The sequence below is a fragment of the Eptesicus fuscus genome, chromosome 18, assembly GCF_027574615.1.
Source record: "Eptesicus fuscus isolate TK198812 chromosome 18, DD_ASM_mEF_20220401, whole genome shotgun sequence".
Taxonomy (NCBI): domain Eukaryota; kingdom Metazoa; phylum Chordata; class Mammalia; order Chiroptera; family Vespertilionidae; genus Eptesicus; species Eptesicus fuscus.
The window spans coordinates 41353418-41370857 of record NC_072490.1 but is presented as its reverse complement, the minus strand read 5'-3'; the positions used below and the strand labels follow the sequence as shown (position 1 = coordinate 41370857).

Below are 17440 nucleotides of genomic sequence, written 5' to 3'. Positions count from 1 at the left end.
TGGCTGGAGTCCCCAGAAGGAAGGGGAGCAGCCACAGACAGCTCCAAAGTCCAGGCTGCCCTTCCCCAGGGCCAGATGCGACTGCCGCTGGCCAAGGCAGGGCTGATGGAGGACACCCCTTTCCAGGCCTCTGCAAGCCAGTCACTGCCCAGGGTCCCACGATAACTGCGCCTCTCTCTCCCCAGAGCTAGAGTCATGGAGTCCTCCTTCCCCAGCCCGGGATGTGGCACCTGGCCACACTTGTCTGCAGCATCTTTACCCCATCGGTGGCCCCTGGCCCAGGGGCTAGGCTCTCCCCGAGCCACCAGGGACACACGCGCCAACTGTGATATTTATTTGTTTTACTGCTGTTCGTTTTAAGAGCGTTTCAATGTTAGCCCTGGCTGGTATGGTTTGGTTGGTTGGACAGTCGTCAAAAGGTGGTGGGTTCGATTCCCCGTGTGGGAGCCTGCAGGAGGCAGCCGGTACATGTTTCTCTCCCACATCGATGTCTCCTTTTCTCTTCCTTTCTCTCTCTCTCCCCCTCCCTGTCCCTCCATCCCTCCTTCCCTTCCTCACTTCCTGGAGGATTCTCAGAAGGGGTGTGGGGTGTTCCTCTAAAACCATTTTTTTTAAAAAATCAAAAGCATTTCAATTTTATTAAAGGAAAATCTAGTCATTGGTAATCCTACCCCAGGCCCTGGGGCCGCCCTCCATGGGTCTGGGCTCATGACAAGGCACTGCCTTGGTTTGCTGACGGAGCCGCCATCTGCCCTTTCTCCTTCAATCCGTGACTCATGGACTCCCTTGGCATGACTGCCTCCATGTAGGTCACCCGTGTGTACAGGCAGCACACTGAATCGCCCCCTTCAGGAGCTCTGTCCCTTCCTGTTTGTTCCACACGTTCAGTAAAGTCCCCGGAGGGAGGCCTCTGGGCCACAAGGCTTGGCATCTTTTTGGCTCTCGGTTTGTGTTGCCAAAGTGCAGGTCTTGTGTTGGGGCCTTGCTGGAGTTGAACCCAGAGCCCTGGCTAGATTAAAGGGGCCTGAACAGCAGCCTGGGACCCCAGGAGAGAGAAGGGGTCTCCTGGGCCCAGCCTCTGTCACCCCGGAAATAAGGCAGATCCACCCCGCCTTGACCCCAGCAGATCTGGCCCCACTCAGACACCCCAAGGAGTGCTCAGGGCCTGCAGGGCCCCACTGCCCAGTCAGACCAGCCTGGCCCTCAGGCTCCCTCCTCCCGGAAGCTGCCCTCGCCTCCTCTTCCCAGCCACCCCCCTGTCTGCTCCAGGCTGGGCTGATGGAGAGTGGGCTGGTTCCCCGTTGTCTCTCCAAGCCCCAGGGCGCTTGTTGGTGGACCGACTGGTGTAAAGGGCAGTGGTGACCTGGGAAGGTTCTGGACCTTTTAGAAGGTATGCCCGTACCTAGCTCCCACCTGAGCCTGCCTTTCCTCAGTGTAGCAGGTCCTCGAATATTCAACCTCTTTAGTTTATAATGTTGATGAGGAAAAACTCGATTCCCAGTGAGGGCCACTGAGTGGAGTTTACATGTCCTCCCCATGTCTTTGTGGGTTTTTTCCATGGTTTCCTCCCACATCCCAAAGATGTGCAACGTGAGACGAACTGGTGTGTCTCCATCGTTCCAGTCGAGTGTGGGTGTGTGGAAGGGTGACCTTCGATGGAGGGGTGTCCCGTCCAGGTTGGGGTCTCACCTTTTACACCCTGAGCTCCTGGGAGAGGCTTTAGGGATCCAAAACCCTAAACTGGAATAAGCCAGTTGGAAAAACATGATCTTACCTGTTTTTATGAATCTTTCTTAAATATATGTATAGCTCACGCTGACTTCAACATTTTGGATTTTTATTTAGAAGTTTGGTGATGTTTTTGTGACCAGAAATATGCCACAGGAACTGAGCACGTTTCCCAGGTATACGTCATTTCACTTAAAGTTGCCGTTTCCAAGAACCTATCCTGATGACACTGAGGACTTATTGTCCATGTGTCTGCCCCCAGCCAAGGTCCACAGGACATTCGCAGTTGGCCTGCTTATCTGAGTCCACTGCAGGTTTTGGCTTGTAGATCCCAATTTCCTTCGACCTGCCCCTGGAGGGGCGGAGCAGCAAGCAGGTTACTAATTCATTCCCCCTTTCTCTCTCGTTCAGAAGCAGCCTGCCAGGCACTGGGGCCCAAATGAAGCCCCCAGCCTCTGCCCACGCCTGTGCCATCGTGCTGGTCCTGCTGCCGCTGCTGGCTGTCCTCCAGACCACCCGTGCCCAAAAGGTAGCGGGTGCCTCGGGCACCTGTGTGCAAACCGGAGTGTGAGTGGTATGAGCTGGTGAGTGAGTGAGAGCCTGTGTGAGGGTGAGCGTGCAAATGAGCACAGATGTGTATGTCTGCAAAAACTGGTGCTGACCATCCACCAGGCATATCCTGAGGGCTTTATGGACACCCTCTCTCCCTCCCCATTCCCTAGAAGGGGTGATCATATTCCCATGTTCCAGGTGGGGAATTGCAGGTCAGCAAGTTGCCCCTGGAGGCCGGCAGTGGGGGGGAGGGTGCGAGTGGGGATGGTTAGCCCAACTAGCCCTCTCCCTGGCTGAATGGCCTCAAGGTAATGATGCTTCCTGTCTCCCTTTCCTCATCTGTGAAGCAGGATGATAACAGACCCTATTCAGAGGTTTGTTGTGAAGATGAAACCTGTAACACTATGAAGTGCTTAGTACAGTGCCTGGCACAGAGCAGACACTCATGTGTGTAACAAGCCGCTCAGCCAGGCACCCACCTCCGCTAGGCTGCATGTGCAGGTGAACAGAGCTGGCATGTACACATAGTGTGTCGTATGCAGGCTGGCAGGAGATGTGTAAGGCTTCTTATGTGATCACATGCGAACCTTAGACCTGGGTCGAAGAGCAGGTGCTTGAGTCAGTGACCTGTGGGAACTGACCGTCTCTGCAGGGCCAGGGCCTGTGCTGCAGGGCAGGGCCACGGGGGGTGGGGCCCACAGCTGCAGAGAAAGGGGGCAAAGAATGTTCCCAGCTCTTAGAGACTGGACCCTGGTCACCTCCAGATTCTCCCAGCTCCTGGAGGCCCCTGTGGAGACTGGCAGGAGCTGTGTTCCTCCATTTCTGGTCGACAGAAATCAAAGGACTAGTTTGCTGTCCTTTCACTGTTCAGAGCTAAGACCTTGAGCTTCCTGATCCCAACCAGAGCCTGGAAAAGTGGGTTTCCACTCCCAGACACACTGGGGCTCAGGCTCCACCTTCCATCCCCTGTGTTGACAGACTGGTCCCTGCCCCTGGCAGTGTAGGGTGGGTAATGGAGCACAGAGCTGCCTCTTATTTGAGAGAAAGATCCACATGTGAAATACCTCACGGGGTTTTGCCTGAGGCATCCATCGCTCAGTGGGGGTAGGACCAGGGCTTGGTTTGGGACCTAGGTCAAGGCCTGGATCTTGAAGAGCATTGCTCAAAGCAGGGCTCGCGTTGAGACACTTCCCCCCTCCTCCTTCACTGGTCCAGAATGCCATCGACATCTACAGCCTCACTGTGGACTCCAGGGTCTCCTCCCGGTTTGCCCACACGGTCATCACCAGCAGGGTGGTCAACAGAGCAGATTTCATACAGGAGGCCACCTTCCAGATGGAGCTGCCCAAGAAAGCCTTCATCACCAACTTCTCCATGTAGGTGCCTTCCCGCCCACCTCCGAGTCCCATCCCCATCCAGCACTGCCATCCCCTCCCCGCTTGTCCCTCAGGAGAGAGGGCCTCCTGCTGACAGGAGGTGTGTGCACTCCAACTTGGAGGCAGCACAGGGAACCAGAGGCTTTATCAGGAACTTATTCTCAGAGATGTTCCACCCAAAGCCCACTTCCTTCCTTCCTCTGTTCATCCCGCCACCCCTCCCTCCTTCTCTCTCTTCCTCCATCCCCCATCCCTCCCTCCATCTATCCATATTCCATCTGTCCCTCCATCCCCTCCTCCTTTCACCCCTCCCTCCGCCCACCTCTGCATTCCTCCCTGCCCTGTGCAGGTGGGAAGAGGGTTCAAGCCTTTTAGCCCTGTGTCTCCCACTGAACTGGGATCCTGTCATCTCCCTCCTCCCCAGCCTGCCCCACACAGCTGGGCACAGGGCTGGGTGCACACGCAGCTCAGAAAGCACTTGCAGGTTCCTCTGGGACAGGCTATGAGGGGGAGGGGCAGTTGGAATGTGGGGCCAGAGCAGAAGGGAGAAGAGAGGCCAGGACTTAGCTCAGCCCTGCCTCCTCTGCAACCTTCCTCTCCTGTCCGTTCAGTAAAACGAATGTTCACTTACGTTGTGCGTGCCTCAGGGTAGATGGAGGGCTGGCACACCTTGCAAGGCTGCCGGCCCTTACCCAGGGTCCTGCATAGTCTTGTACACAGTAGGTGCCTGATAAACGGGTGAGGTCCCTGTAAAGGTAGGAGTCACTCTAATAGGAGGCACAGCAAGTCTTAGGCTCCCTGGAGGAGGTGGGGATTGGAGAGAGCCTCCCCACCCCCACCACCAGGCTCTCAACAGCACCCACCCTCCTGCCCCAGGATCATCGACGGTGTGACGTACCCAGGGAACATCAAGCAGAAGGATGCAGCCCAGGAGCAGTACAGTGCGGCCGTGGCCAGGGGGGAGAGCGCTGGCCTCGTCAAGTGAGCCCAAGGGGGTGTGGGAGACCCCAGTGGAGTGGGGCAGAAGTTACCCCTGCCTTTAGTTCTGCATCTGCCTCCAGTGTCCATACCCTACCTGGTCTGGAGGGGCAGGCCTGATGCCCCTCTCCCCCAGGGCCACTGGGAGAAATATGGAACAGTTCCAGGTATCGGTCAGCGTGGCTCCCTCTGCCAAGGTCACCTTCGAGCTGGTGTATGAGGAGTTACTCAAGCGGCGTCTGGGAGTGTATGAGCTGCTGCTGAAAGTCCAGCCCCAGCAGCTGGTCAAGCACCTGCAGGTACCTGGAACTGCCTCCTCCCAGGAGGCCTCCTAGAGGACCCGGTGCTGCTGAGGGTGGCCCTCCTGCCCTCCTGAGAGGCCAGCCCTGGCTCCTGGCTAAGCCAGTGACCCATTTCTTCTTCCAGATGGACATTCACATCTTCGAGCCTCAGGGCATTAGCTCTCTGGAGACAGAGAGCACCTTCATATCCAGTGAGCTTGCAGACGCCCTCACCGTCTCACAGAACCAGACCAAGGTGGGCCTGCCACAGGGGGTGGGAGGTGCGGGTACCGAGGGGCCTGTCTTCAGGCCAGCCGGGTGAGCTTGGATCTCCAGAGAGCGGGACAATTGGGCAGAACCTCTCAGCTGGCGGGCTTCTGAGGTCTCTGGGTCTGCGCTGACATGTGGCAGATGAGGAGGGCAAGGCCTAGAGGAGGAAGGCGGGTGCTGGTTTGAACCTGAGGTTAGGGGGCGCCTGGGAGAGGACACTGACCTGAGGGTCCCAGGACCAGGGGGAAAGGCGGAGGCTGGATCGCACACATCCTCAGCCCAGGCTCTGCTGGCACGGCTCCGGAGCTGAGGCTCCTGGCTCTCACCCATCCACTGTTCTGAGGCCGTCCACCTGGCAGCCCAGCCTAAGAGAAAGTTCCCTGGCACTTGACATAAGGTGGAATTCCCATCTGGGCGATGCTCAGATGGGGTGAGGGGGGTGAGCATGGCCTCGCTGCTCCCCAACATCAGCCCAGTGGGTCATCCCTCTAGGCTCACATCCGATTCAAGCCGACGCTCTCCCAGCAACAGAAGTCTGCGGAGCAACAGGACACGGTCGTGGATGGCGACTTCATCGTCCGCTATGATGTGAACCGCACCCTCTCTGGAGGCTCCATTCAGGTGCGTGGGCTCCAGGGAGAGCAGAATAACCAGGAAATCCCTCCATCCTCAGGAGCCTGAGCCTGGCTGTTGGAGAAGAAAAGGCCAAAAACTGCTCCTGCCGGTCGGTGTGCACCAAGGGCAACAGCCAGAAAACACGCAGTTTCGTTCTGCTGTCCCTGAAAGAATTCCCTTTCCGAGGCAGAAAAGTTTCATCTGCTAAAGAAGGTTTATTACCTCTAAACTGCCTCAGCGATTCAAACGAACAGGAGGCAAAGTGGAGTAGAGTTCTAGTGGGTCGTGCATAGCTGGGAAGGTTTCAGCAAAAGGGTAGCTAGACTGAGTGCTAAGAGATGGTGAGGAATGCGGGGGGCGAGGCGGGGTGTGAGTGGGAAGAGACCAACCAAAGGACTTGTATGCATATGTGCATAACCCTGGACACAGACAATAGGGTGGTGAAGGACTGGAGGGGGTGGCAGACTAGAAGAGGCCAGTGGGAAAAAAGAGGGACATCTGTAATACTTTCACCAATAAAGATTTTTTTTAAAACGATGGCGAGGACTTGGGGAGGTTAGCAGTGGGACTGTGACAGAGGACCTTAAAATGAAGAGCCTATGGGGACCCGGGGATCTGGGGTAAGGAGGTGGGGTGGGGCAGGGCAGGGCTGCAGCTCTCATCACCTGGGGAGTGTCTCATTCTGGTCATAGATCGAGAATGGCTACTTTGTGCACTACTTTGCCCCCGAGGGTCTGTCCATGATACCCAAGAATGTGATCTTCGTCATCGACAGGAGTGGCTCCATGATGGGCAAGAAAATCCGGCAGGTGGGTACCATAGGCCAGGGCAGGGCCCGGAAAACTCTCAGCTGCCTCACACCGTCAGCTCTGGTCTAGCAGGCAGACCCTCCCTCCTCCAGCTTCCTGGGTAGGAGGCTTCCAGAGACTGAGGTCAGAACCGGTCCTGCCCCTGGAGCATTCTCCATGTGCCCCCTGCAGGTGTGGCCTGGGAGTGCAGCTCAAGGGCACATGAACCCCCAAGGAGGTCCCCCTGAGACACCCACCTCGTTTCCCCTTCCCCTGACAGACTCGGGAAGCCCTCATCAAGATCCTAGAGGACCTCAGGCCCGAAGACCACTTCAACCTCATTAGCTTCAGCAGTGAAGCAACCCAGTGGAAGCCATCACTGGTGCCAGCTTCGACCCAGAACGTGGAGGAGGCCACAAAATACGCTGAAAGCATCAAGGCTCATGGAGGTGAGCACCAGGGGGGCTTCCGGGCAGGAGCCCTGCCTGAGAGGCATCCTGAGAGTGTGTGCCCCTCAGGAACCAATATCAACGATGCGATGTTGATGGCCGTGTACCTGCTGGAGACAGCCACCCGGGCGGAGCAGCTGCCCTCAGGGAGCGTGTCCCTTCTCCTCCTCCTCACTGATGGCGACCCCACTGTGGGTGAGGGCACAGCCCAACTCCAGGACACACTGCCCAGGGGCATTTCTAGGGCTGCATCCTGGCTTGCTGTGGGACCTGGGGAAGCGAGGGGTGCCTGAGGCCTCTCTGGCTCTGAGATTCCAAATATCCCCTGAGCAATTCCTGTTTTCTCACTCCTGCCCCAAAACGCTGGGTCCAGGCGAGACCAACCCCACGGTGATCCAGAAGAATGTGCAGGAGGCCATAGGCGGTCAGTACAGCCTCTTCTGCCTGGGCTTTGGCTTCGACGTCAGCTATGCCTTCCTGGAGAAGCTGGCGCTGGACAACGGCGGCCTGGCTCGGCGCATCTACGAGGACTCGGACTCCGCCCTGCAGCTGCAGGTGCCAGCCTACCCCTGAGGGCTGGGTGAGTCTGGGATGACCCTGCCCGGCCCTAGTGACACCCCCACTCTGCAGGACTTCTACCAGGAGGTGGCCAACCCCCTGCTGACCGCAGTGACCTTCGAGTACCCAGGCAGTGCCGTGGAGGAGGTCACGCAGGACAGCTTCCGGCTGTTCTTCAAGGGCTCCGAGATGGTGGTGGCCGGGAAGCTCCGGGCCCAGAGCCCTGAGGTGCTCTCCGCCAAAGTCAGCGGGCAGCTGGTGAGTGTGGCCGGCCATCCCGGTGTGGAAGGGTGGCTGCAGCAGGCATTCAGAGGGGCTGGGTTCAAACTGCAGCCCTGTCAGACTCCGGCCGACTGACCTTGGGCACGTTACAAAGTGCCCCCTGCCACCATGGATGACCTCAGTCCCCACTGCATGGCTGGTGGTGGGGATTCAATGAGATAATGTCCTGACTCTCCTGAGAGCACCGGAGCTTGCCTGCACGTGGTAGGCACTCCGTAGTCAGTCAGTGTTGCTGCTGTGCCCTAGGGCACTGGGTTTGACATCCCTCTGTCCTCCACCAGCCCTCTGAGATTGCAGTCAGGCAGGGAGGGCTGCTCCCACTTCACAGATGAGCAGACTGAGGACCTACTTGCCCTGGGGCCCATTGCAGCCCAGGCAAGACTCACCCCAGCTCATCCCATGGTGCCCTCTCCTTGCCCAGTTCTCCCTGCCTCTGTGCCCAGTTCTCCCTGCCTCATTCCACACAGAGAATCTGAGCAGCTGCCCTGAGCCAGAACCTTCCTGGGCCCTAGGGATTGCCCTCGTGGGACAGTCGTTGGTAAATCGTCACACAAACAAGGAAAGACCCAGAGGCTGGGGTGTCCCTGAGAGGATGAACCCAGGCACTTAGGGGAGCAGCACGGGAGCCCCAACCTGACCTGGAGGTCCGGGAGAGCTTCCTGGGCAGGACTCAGCTGCGACGGTGGGATGAGTAGGAGGTGGCAGAACCAGATGGTGAAGTGATGGAGGAATGTCTCGGGCACGCATGGCAGGCGGGCACACTGCGACAGGCCTGAGTCTCAGAGAAGTGGCACGTGTCACAATGAGCAGTGCATGCAGGTGACCAGAAGCCGGGCTTCCACCCCCTCTTTGCCACCTCCGAGGGGTGAGGCCTGGGGATTTCACCGCATCTCCCCGTGCCTCCGTTTGCTCCCGTGTGAAAATGAGAATCGGTCATCTTACCAGCTTGTGAGAGTGCCGTGGGATTAACATCTGGCCCAGGGTAAACATTCCACACGTGTTAGCTGCCGGTGTTATACTGGAGGCTGGGAATTCCCAAAGTGCGGAACCCAGGGTGACTAGGGAGAGTCACACATGTCATTGTTTGAGTAATTATGTGTTTATCCTAATGTATCTTCTGAGAACTGTAACTCCAACCCCAGACGTAGGACTTCCCTGGTCGTATTGCTTGGTATGAGGCCAAGTGGAGAGTGTTAGTCTATTTAACGTTCACTTAAGGAAAACCATCGAATAGATAGCTGTGCAGGTGGATAGGGCATTTGTGCAGGTGGCCTGCCGGTGACAAAGGTGTGTGAGGCCTGGCTCTGGTGAGAGACAGAGGGGGCGTCTCCAGCAGCGGGGATGGGGTCTGATCCACATCGCAAAGGCTTTTGGCCGCCGGGCAATTGTGACAGGAAAGGCTGGAGTTTGTCTTCCCTCAGGCCCCACGTCCCAGGGTGCTGGCCAGGTCAGCCTGAGACCAGGATGCCCCACCCCGGGGAAGGAAGCAGCAGTCCTTCTAAAATTTGGGCACATGTGTCGCTGTCACCACTGGACAGTGCCTGGTCCCAGCAGAGCACAAGCTTGGTCAAGGGGCAGCTTAATGGGGTACATGGGGCTCCAAACCCTATCAAAGCCTGAGATCTCTTTCCAACTCTGCCATGACTGCTGGGGAAGGCACTTGTCTCTCTGTCCCCAGCGTCTCCACCTTTGGGGTGGGCTGTCTTGGGACCCTGTCTGCTTTAAACTGCATTTGCTGCTGCTGCACTGGCCTGGGGTCCAGATCCCGTCCTCATTTTCCTTCTTCCCAAAAGCTGCACCTGATCTGAGTTCCTGGCTTTGCACCTGTGATACTTTCTACCTTTCTCTCCACGTCCTTCTCATCCTTGGAGGCTCTGTGGCTGAGCCCCTTCCTCCCCTAAACTCCCTCCCTGTTCCCCGCGTGTTTGAAGGGAATGCAGTCCTCTCAGCCAATCCAGGGGACCTGGCAGTCCCAACTAGGATCCTCATGGAAGTGCTGGGATGCGCCAGGCCAGGTGCGGGCGTCAGGCCCTCACTGCTGCCGCCTGGCTGGGCCCCTCTTTCCAGCCCACGGAGAACATCACCTTCCAAATGGAGTCCCAGGTGGCAAAGCAGGAAGAGGAGTTCCGACAGCCCAAGTACATCTTCCACGGCTTCATGGAGAGACTCTGGGCGTACCTGACCATCCACCAACTGCTGGAGCGAATGTGGGTGGCCTGCACCCCCAAGGGCCTGCTGGGGCGGCCACACACGGCCTTAATGCCTCCCTAAGGTCCTCATGGGTGGGACAGCACAGGTGGCCTGCGCATCTCCTGTGTATGGAGAGCGGGGGGGGGGGTCATGGTGTGGTGTCTGAGCTGCAGACTCTCCCAGTAGGGACCCCGCCTCTCACCCCCAAGGGTCTGAAAGGGAGAGCGTGGAGCTAGGCAGCCAGGGACCTGAGGGGCCTCTGATGTTCTCTACCTGCAGGGTTTCTGCGTCCGATGCTGAGAAGCAGGCCCTGGAGGCCCAAGCTCTGGGCTTGTCGCTCAACTATAGCTTTGTCACCCCCCTCACGTCCATGGTGGTCACCAAACCGGAAGGCCAAGACCAGTCCCAAGTTGCTGAGAAGCCCGTGGAAAGTGGTGGGTGTGAGAGTGGGCTCCTAGCCTCCGTGGCAGCAGAGTTGGACCCAGTCTTCTCCCCAGCCCCTCCCCGCATCCTGACCAAGACCCTGACTCTGTCACCCAGACTCCCAGGACCCCCAGGAGGTGCTTCCCATTTCATTGATGAGGAAACTAAGGCCAGGTCTCCCAAATGCACTTCACCTATCTAATGGTTGGGTTGGGAAGCAAGGTTAAATAAGCACATCAAATGTATGAAAACGTCCCCGATAGTATCTCCCTCCCTCTCTCACTCACTCTCTTTCTCTCCCTTCTCTTTTTGTTTTATCCAGAAAAGGTTCCCTCAGGTAAGGGCCAAATACCTTCCAAGGCTGGCATTGGTGACGGGTGGCTGTATCAGGACCTCGGACCCCAGTCCCACAGAGTTGCTGGCCAAGGCCTCTCCAGCCCAGCCTGCTGCCAGGAGGGGGCATTGTCTGCCCAAGCACGTTGGTGCTTTAGTCTCCTGTTCGCTCAGATATTGGCTGTACTGGCGCTAGGGTCACGGTCCCCTTCCAGCTGGATGCACACCCAGGTCTCTCTGATTTCCAGGTCGCACTGTCTTCAGACATGGAGCCATGGGACACACAGGGCCCGTATTACCAGGTAGCAAAGGAGGGGAGGTAGTGGGAGGGGAGATTGACAGAACCTTGACCCTGGCCACAGGCTGGGCTCTGCCCTGACTGTGGGTGAGTGGCTTGCTTGGCTCACCTGGCTGGTGGCTGGGCTGGGTCTCAGTTCAGGTGTGTGTGATTAGGAGGCAGCCATGCAGGACCTTTTGTTAGTGGCAGAAGAAACTTCAGGGGACAAGGTAGTTGGAAGTGACTGATATCCCAGCGGGGAGGACTTCAAGAAGGTTCCTTTTCCCAGCTTTGAGTTTCTCCGGGTTGTACGGGGAGAGGCTCTCAGAGTGTTGGGTGTGGGGAAGGGAGCCCTCTGCCCTCTCTATATCCGTCTCCCGGGTGGGTCCCAGAGCCCTGGCGGTGGGGCCCCATGACTCCTCTTGAACAAAGACTGCAAGTGTCAACTTTTCTACAGCAGGAGTTGCCCTGTTCACTCGAGTTGATGACCTGCCCAGCAAGGTAATGGAATCACATGACCTTCTTATTCCTTCTGAATATATTTATCCATTCTCTACTTTGGATTCGGATCCGAGGCAACCAAGCGGGATAGGTAAGCCACTTTCTGACCTCATTTCCTCACGGGGATAGGTAAGCCTGCCTGTAGAGTTGGACGAGAACAAACACCTGCACAGGGCTGGGCACAGACAAGAGACAGTTGCTGTGGGGCTTGACATGAAGTAGTGTGTCATGTATTTTCACTGAACCAGACTCATTACACTCTGGAGGCTGGCTCAGCATGGAACCTTCTAGAAAGGCAAGGCTCCCACCATTCCCAAAGCTATGAGTGGCCCCATGAGCTGTGTCTGATCTCCAGGCTGGATTGAGACCCAGCCACAACACCAGCTGGACGCTGTCTCCTCAGTGATTTTCCTAAAGTGTGCTCTCCTAGGCTGGGTATATGGGGGACAGGGGTCGCAGGGCTGGAGCTTGGGGGGTGGCAGGTGGCAGTGATGGCTGGAGGGCATGCTGATTGCTCTGAATCCTGACTGCCTTCTCTCTTTCCGTTTCTGGCCAATTCTAGCATCTTTCTCTGCTGGTGGTTCCAAAATAGTGATTGATTACCTGGACGAAACAATGGAAGGTAGGCCCCCAGACCAGATTCCCTGGAGTGGACAATGGCCCTAGAGCAGGGATACCCTGGGATGGAGAGCCCTGGGGGTCTCTAGGAACCTGTTACATTGTTTCTCAATGTTGAAGTGGAGAAGGAACCCTGGCCACACCCATACACTATCCCATCTTTCTGTTGCCCATGCTCCCAACTAGAGGAAAGGCATGCCTAAACAAAGACTTTCTTTCAGAAACAAGCCCTACAGCCGCACCACCAGGTAAGTTGCCTGCCCTCCTCAGCCCCCCTTCCCATCGCTGCCCTCCAGATGGTTCTACCTGCCCCAGCAACCACATCTGTTTCCCAGCCCCCATCCAGGCTCCCACCGTCATCCTGCCTCTGCCTGGGCAGAGCAGAAACCAGCTCTGCGTGGACATCAAGCGCACCTCGGGGCCATTATTAATCCTGTTCGCAGACCCTGAGCAAGGTGAGGCCTGACCAGTCACCTTCCAGAGAAACCCTCTGCAGGCAGTGCCCAAAGTGACCTAGAGGCAAAAGCCCAGAAGGGGAGGCCAGGGCTGATGGAGGGGCATATGAGGCTGCACGAGGTCACACGGGAGTGACTGGGCCTTGGCAGACAAGTGGGGGTTACTAGGGAGAGGCAGAGATTGGCAGAAGCCCAGAGCCCTGAAAGAAGTAGTGGGACCTTAGAGAGTATGAAGGAGTGGAATGGAAGAGGAGGGAGGGTGCTGACCAGACCTGCTCCCCACCGCCCAGAAGGGTCATACTGGTTGAGCTGAGATGTCACATGAGACGTGGGAACATACAGCACTCAGGGATTCTCACACACGGTCTCCCACCTCCACACATCAGGCCTAGTGTCTGTTTGCTCTCTGAGGGCGGGGACCGCTGATTTTCCATCTCACTCTTGGCCATGGCCCCTAGCTCAGGGCCAGGCGCACTATAGCGCTTTCTAAAGGTTCCTGGACCTCAGACCCCATCTCCCTTCTCAGAGGGCTCATCTGAACCTGTCCATCACTGAGGGTTTGTGGCCCTTCCAAAGTCAAATGCAACCAAGGGATGAGAGAAAAGATTGTGGAAACCAGACTCCAGTGTGAGGGAATGCTGGGCACAGGGCAGTGAGGAGGGGGCTGGTGAAGGACAGTTCTGGGGGACATAATCAGAGAGCGCCTCCTCTGCAGGCCAGTGCCCAGCCGGGCCATGCCTCTGACCTCTGCTCTCGGCTCTCAGGTGTTCGGGTGATTGGGGAGTATAAGGTGGAGAAGGCCCAGTTCTCACAGATCGAGGTGGCTTTCAAGAATCCCCAGCTGCAGGTCCACGTGTCCCCTGAGCACGTGGTAGTGACTCGGGGCCGAAGAAGCTCTGAGTACAAGTGGAAGGAGACGCTGTTCGTGGTGATGCCTGGGTAAGCCGCTGGCTGGGTACCAGCAGTGACCTCTGAGGCTACGTGAGCCAGTGACAGTGCTGACCGCTGGCCTGAGGCCACAGGCTTGGGGATGAAGTGCCTGGACATGAGTCCTCTGCAGGGGCCGCCCCACCGGTTGGACAGAGCCAGACCTCTTCTTCTCTGGGGGCACCAGCGGTTGTTCCGGGGACCTGGCTGCTCACACACGGTCATGCCCCTGAGCACTTACCCTTACACTCATACATACCCCCACAGACCTTTCATTGGCCACCACACATGCAGGTCTGGGTGACCTGGCACTTCGGGGGGACCAGATGTGGGCTTCCCTGTCGGAATGACCACACCTAACCATGTCCCTCCCCCATGCAGGGGACAATGTGGGTTGGAGCCACATTGCTGCTAATCGTGTGTGACCCTGGGCAGGATGCTTAGACCCTCTGAGCCTCAGTTTCCTCACTCATACCTGGGGAGAATCACCCCAAGCCGGAGTTGGAGGCTAAGGGGAGACCCAATGAGGGAGGTGACAGGGAGCACTTTGCTCGTTAGAAGGGTGGTGCCCACGGGGCATGCCGGAGGGCAGCTGTCTCCGTGGGGAGGGAATGATGACAACAGTGAGGAGCTGGAAGGCACTGCACCAGGGGAAGTTAAGAAAGTCTCTCTTAGCGCACTCCTGACGCTCTGAGGAGGAGAGTGTCCACCCAACACGTGGCTGCGGGCAGGTCACAGAGGTGGATGGCGACCTCTCTGGGTGGGGCTGCCTGTCCATCGAGCCTTCCAGAGGCAGCTCTCCGGGTGAAGAAGTCACGAGGGGCCTGGAGTGAGGCCGAGGCTCAGGCCTTCTGGGAGCGCAGCTCCTCTGGTCCCAGCCTGTGCTGAGTACAAAGAGCCTCGTCCATCCCCCTAACTGAGCCCCTCACTGGAGCCTGGTTTGCACCTGACAAGTGAGGGAGCACCTGGCACACCTGAGGGCTCACCTGAAAATCTCCCCATTTCATAAAAGGTCTTCAAGTTTCCTGTTGTCTGATAAATACATGCGCACCAGAAGATGGGGTAAAGAGCTCCTTAGTCATAGTGCCAGGCTCCACACACTTTCACGAGCTACAGATCTCCGTGCAGAAAACCAGACCACACCTCCTGTAGTGAGTCTCGTGGAGACAGTGGAAACTTAGTGCAGGCCCCTTTAAGGTAACCTCAGAGTACCAGCAGGGTCTTGTTCAACTTGCTCGAAGGAGCCTAACATTCCTAAGAGAACCAAAAAGGTAAGCCTGTCAGAGATTATTTTAAGTAAAGAAGACGGGGATAGAATCAGAAGAGACTTGCCCTTCTACATGTTAAACATACAAGTAAACACTGATCATCAAGGGCCAGTGGCTCCGGCAGAGTGTGTCCGATACCCCCGGAATCATATCAAAGGAATTTGCGGGGAACCAAATCTAAGACAACAGAGGGAAAGGAGCCGTTACTTTGTTGTATAAATGCTGGGATCACCAGATATTATTAAATTAACTTTGGTCCCAGTTGCTAAGGAGAAAACTGAGGCTCGGAATATGTAATGGACTTCCCACCCAAGGTCACAACAGGGATGCCCCCACCCATCCCACCCCAACTTCCAGGGTCCCCTGAGGGTGTCTGCATGCCGACCTTGCTCTCAGGAGCCTATGTTTCCCCACAGCCTCACGATGACCATGGACAAGGCGGGGCTCCTGCTGCTCAGCAGCCCAGACAAAGTGACCATCGGCCTGCTGTCCTGGGACGGCCCTGGGCAGGGGCTTCGGCTGCTTCTGCGGGACACTGACCGCTTCTCCAGCCACGTCGACGGGATCCTTGGTATGCTGCCCATGACCCTGGCTCAGGGCATCCTCCATCCACCTCTGCCTGGGAACAGGCAGTGCCGGGTGTCTCCCAGTCCCCGTGTCTTTACCCCTCACTGACCACCCTTTGTCTCTCAGGCCGCTTTTACCGGGGCGTGCTCTGGGGACCCCCAGATGCCACAGATGACAGCAAGCGAACACTGAGGGCTCATGGGTTTGACTTCAATGCCACCAGGTGACTCCCCACAAACAGGCTGGGGGTGGGACTAGGAGGCTGAGAGCTGGTCCCTGGGGGCCTCCCCTCCCCTGTCCGTTCCTAGGAACTAGAGATAGTCAGGCGAAAGGTTGATGCTTTAGACATGTCTGACCCAGCCCTCAGTGTGACCCCACAAAAATGGTCAACTCAGACCCACAGAATACACCCCAGTCAGAGATCACTAAGGGTGAGTTGGGGGCATTAGCAAACTCCCTGAAGTCTCAGAGTCCTGGACCCTGGACAACTGGGTGCCCTTGGGTGACTGGGCCTTGTCAGCCTGTGCTGGAGGGAATGCTCAGGGGCCCTGAAACTCCACCTTCCACTTGCCCGTCCCCAGCTCTCTCCCTCTCTTCCCACCACACCTGAGATTTGCTAACCACCCATATGTCTGTCTTGTCTATCCATTCCAGAAAGCTCAAGCTGGATTACCAAGAGGGGACCCCGGGAACAGTGATTTCCTGCTGGTCTGTTGAGCTATACACCTGATGGCAGGAGTTATACCCACCCACCAACCCCAATGCCACCCCACTGTGTGCAGATGGCTATCCTCCTGTGACCACAGCCGCCTGTGGGGTCTCGACTGTGATGGGGAGGGGAGTTCTGCTTATTACAAATAAAGCAAGGTAGTGTAAATCGGGGAGTGGGCGTCTCTGGTTCCATCCAGCCAAACCCCAGGGCTGTAGAACCTCCCACTGAACACTTAGCATCATGTGACATTAGAATCTTCCCATGATCAGCCCTCAAAGGCCTGTGGCCAATAGTTCCCTGAGGAGCTTTTGGTCCGCTCCCTTCATTTCGTAAGATGGAAACTAAGATTTAGAGAGATTGAACCACCCATGTAATATGTCACTCCAGACCCCCGCTTGGGGCCCTGGGCCAGAAAACATCCTCTGGGACCAGAGGTTCAGTTTCAGTCCATAAAAACCAGTTTTCATGTCATGTCATGTCATGTCATGTCATGTCATGTCATTTGTTAATCCTCACCCGAATATATTTTTCCATTGATTTTTAGAGAGAGTGGAGGGAAGGGGAGAGACAGAGAGAGAAACATCGATATGAGAGAGACTCATTGATAGGTTGCCTCCTGCACGTGCCCTGACTGGGGCCAGGGATCGACCCTGCAACCAAGGTACATACACTTGACCGGAATCGAAGCCAGGACCTTTAGTCCTCGGGATGATGCTCCACCCACTGAGCCAAACCAGCTAGGACCATGGAAACCAGTTTTGACTCTTCCTACCTCTATTAAAAAGTGAACGGGTAGAAGTTCTCAGCAAGCTTTCCAATGGGACTTGCATGATGCAGTTTGATTTTCACACCTGGGGCCCCCCCCCCACTGGAAAGAAGCTAGCACTGGAAGACAGGAGACAGACATGAGGCCCTCATCCCAGGAGGGAAGCGTCTGTCCCATGGAGGTGTCCCAGGCCCCCAGCTCTAAATCCTCTCCTATCCATGCCCTGGGGATAGTCACCCCCAGATTCCACCCAATTCCTGCACAGTCAGAGCGTACTTAATAAACATTTAGAGCCCAGGTAGCTCAGTTGGTTGGAGCATCACCCTGTACACCAAAAGGTGCAGGTTCAGTCCCCAGTCAGAGCACATACCTGGGTTGTGGCTTTGATCCCCAGTTGGAGCGCATGCAGGAGGCAACCCATTGATGTTTCTCTCTCACATAAATGTTTCTCTTTCTATCTCCCTTCCTCTCTGGCTAAAAATACATACATACATACATACATACATACATACATACATAATAAATC

General features: G+C 56.6%; 1 protein-coding gene across 1 annotated transcript; it reads left to right on the top strand.

The window, feature by feature from the left end:
* Positions 1-2140: 2140 nt before the first annotated feature.
* LOC129152146 (inter-alpha-trypsin inhibitor heavy chain H4-like) lies at positions 2141-16306 on the top strand. Its single transcript, XM_054729714.1, has 23 exons — positions 2141-2257; positions 3496-3656; positions 4533-4637; positions 4771-4933; positions 5061-5171; positions 5678-5806; positions 6493-6609; positions 6869-7037; positions 7107-7232; positions 7411-7592; positions 7668-7853; positions 9945-10084; positions 10347-10501; positions 10813-10827; positions 11072-11125; positions 11558-11692; positions 12164-12223; positions 12441-12467; positions 12555-12674; positions 13439-13613; positions 15286-15440; positions 15563-15659; positions 16091-16306. Exons 1-23 carry the CDS (start codon positions 2168-2170, stop codon positions 16164-16166), a joined length of 2748 nt encoding a protein of 915 aa, XP_054585689.1. The 5' UTR covers positions 2141-2167; the 3' UTR covers positions 16167-16306.
* The last annotated feature ends 1134 nt before the right edge of the window (positions 16307-17440 follow it).